We start from the raw sequence: 1,874 nt of genomic DNA on the forward strand, positions 1-1,874 counted from the left end.
ATTGAAGACATCTAGTCTTATTCGTCTGGAACCGACTTTGAACTAATATTTACAATGTCTGCAAACCAGTGGCTCTGGTCTCCAAATACCTTTCCAAATCTCCTGTCCCGTTCTGTATCTGCCCTCTAGTGGACACATGCTGAACAGAAAATTCAACAGGAGAGCTCGCTAGGAAAAAAGCAGAGGCAATAAGAAATGACAAGCCCTTCTATATACTAGTATCTAGGGGAGGCAACTAGTCAATGTGCCTCTCTCACATAGATCTCTCTCTCTTTCTCTCTCTCTCTTCCCTTCCTTCCACTCTCTCTAAAAATCAATGGAAAAAATATCCTCAGGTGAGGTTTAAAAAAAAAAGATGACCAACTCCAGGGAAATGCAAATTAAAAAAACAACAACAATAGGTACTATTTCAATGCACTAGTTAGGTAAAAATTTGAAAGTCTTGAAAAGTTCTAGGTATCAACAAGTATATGGAGCCAAGGGTACTTTTATATACTGCTAGTGAGGCTGTAAATTGTCTACTAAACAATGTGTAAAAATTCGCTTTATCATGTAAAGCTGAAAATGCCTTTAAATAAGGAGGTGATCGTTTTACCACCGAGTCTCTCCCTAGAGAAACCCTTAGACATGTATCCTGCAACACGCAAGACTGTTTAGTGCTGCGTGGTGGTAATAGCAAAAACAAAAACAAAACAAAACAAAAAAACAACTGATGTATCCGTACCCAGGAGAGTGGATCCGTACAATGTCGTACATTTATTTAATGCAACCCAAAGAATGAAAATGAACAAACTACAGCCCCGTGCAGCAACGTGGCTAAATCATAGCTCTCAGTGAGAAAGAGCACCTGCAGTATACATACCAGATGTCCATATAAAGTTTAGAAACATACAATAATTAACGCATTATTTAGGGATATAGGCCTGATAGAAAAGCCTGGGAATGATCAAATTTAGCCTGGGGAGGGATGGTAACGGTTTATTTCCTAATCCAGTGGTGAGTACATGGGCGCTTCTTTTTATGTTGACATTATGTTAGGTTCTTCTGCATGCATGACAGATGCTCATATTTCCTGTTGTGGTCACAGATGCCTAACGTCACATTTAGCACTGTGACCGCTTTTAGCTGTACGATTGGCGCAATGGCTTGAGCTCATTCACTCCCTGTCCCACAGCCCCCCGCGGCCGTGCCTCTGCGGACCGTTCCATCACCCACTGCGCCTGCGCGGCACGTCCAAGCGATCATTGCCAAATCCCTCACGAAGCTTTGCCCTCGGCTTTCTCCTAAACGTGTCGTTTAGCGCTTAGGTTTAAGCTTTTGGTCCACTTTGGGTGCATTTTTATTGACGGTGTGATGAGGCCCAACATCATTATTTTGCAGGGTCCTCCCACTGATGGATGAAGAAACCCCCCAGTTCACGCCACTGGTTAAGGGCAACGGACTGGCAGTCAAATCCAGCCTATTGGGCAGCGCTCGGCACTAGACAACTGCGCAGGCGCCCAGCAGCAGGCGCCCCAGCCCAGGGTTTGGATCCGCCTCTTTGCTGAGAGCCCTTTGACTTTTCGGCTAGGGGACCTCCCCTTTCCGGTTCCCGAGAGCCGTGGAGCCCTGAAAATTGGCGCAGGCGCGGGTGGGAGGGAAAGCTCGGCAAATCTTTAGCGTCGGGGCCGTCAGCAGCTGGTTGTAAGACGTGGACTTCAGCTCCGCGTTTTGTTGTATGCCAGGCCGTGTTTTCCCTCGCGCTCTAGGACGGGGCGGGGCCCTGAGGCGCTGGTAAATAAGGCCGGGGCGGGGCTTGGTACGTGCGCGTGCGCATGTGCGTGCGCTCTGCCTGGATTGGCTGCTCGGAGCGGCGCCGGTGTTGGCGGGAGATT

General features: G+C 47.8%; 1 protein-coding gene across 1 annotated transcript in view; it reads left to right on the forward strand.

The window, feature by feature from the left end:
• The first annotated feature begins 547 nt into the window (after nt 1–547).
• CENPU (centromere protein U) overlaps nt 548–1,874 on the forward strand; it is a 30,382-nt gene continuing 29,055 nt past the window's right edge. The window contains exon 1 of the mRNA XM_014531417.1: nt 548–1,773. Coding sequence (XP_014386903.1) covers nt 1,718–1,773 — 56 coding nt within the window. The 5' untranslated portion in view covers nt 548–1,717. The remainder of the gene's footprint in view (nt 1,774–1,874) is intronic.

This window comes from Myotis brandtii, unplaced genomic scaffold, assembly GCF_000412655.1.
Source record: "Myotis brandtii unplaced genomic scaffold, ASM41265v1 scaffold802, whole genome shotgun sequence".
Classification (NCBI taxonomy): domain Eukaryota; kingdom Metazoa; phylum Chordata; class Mammalia; order Chiroptera; family Vespertilionidae; genus Myotis; species Myotis brandtii.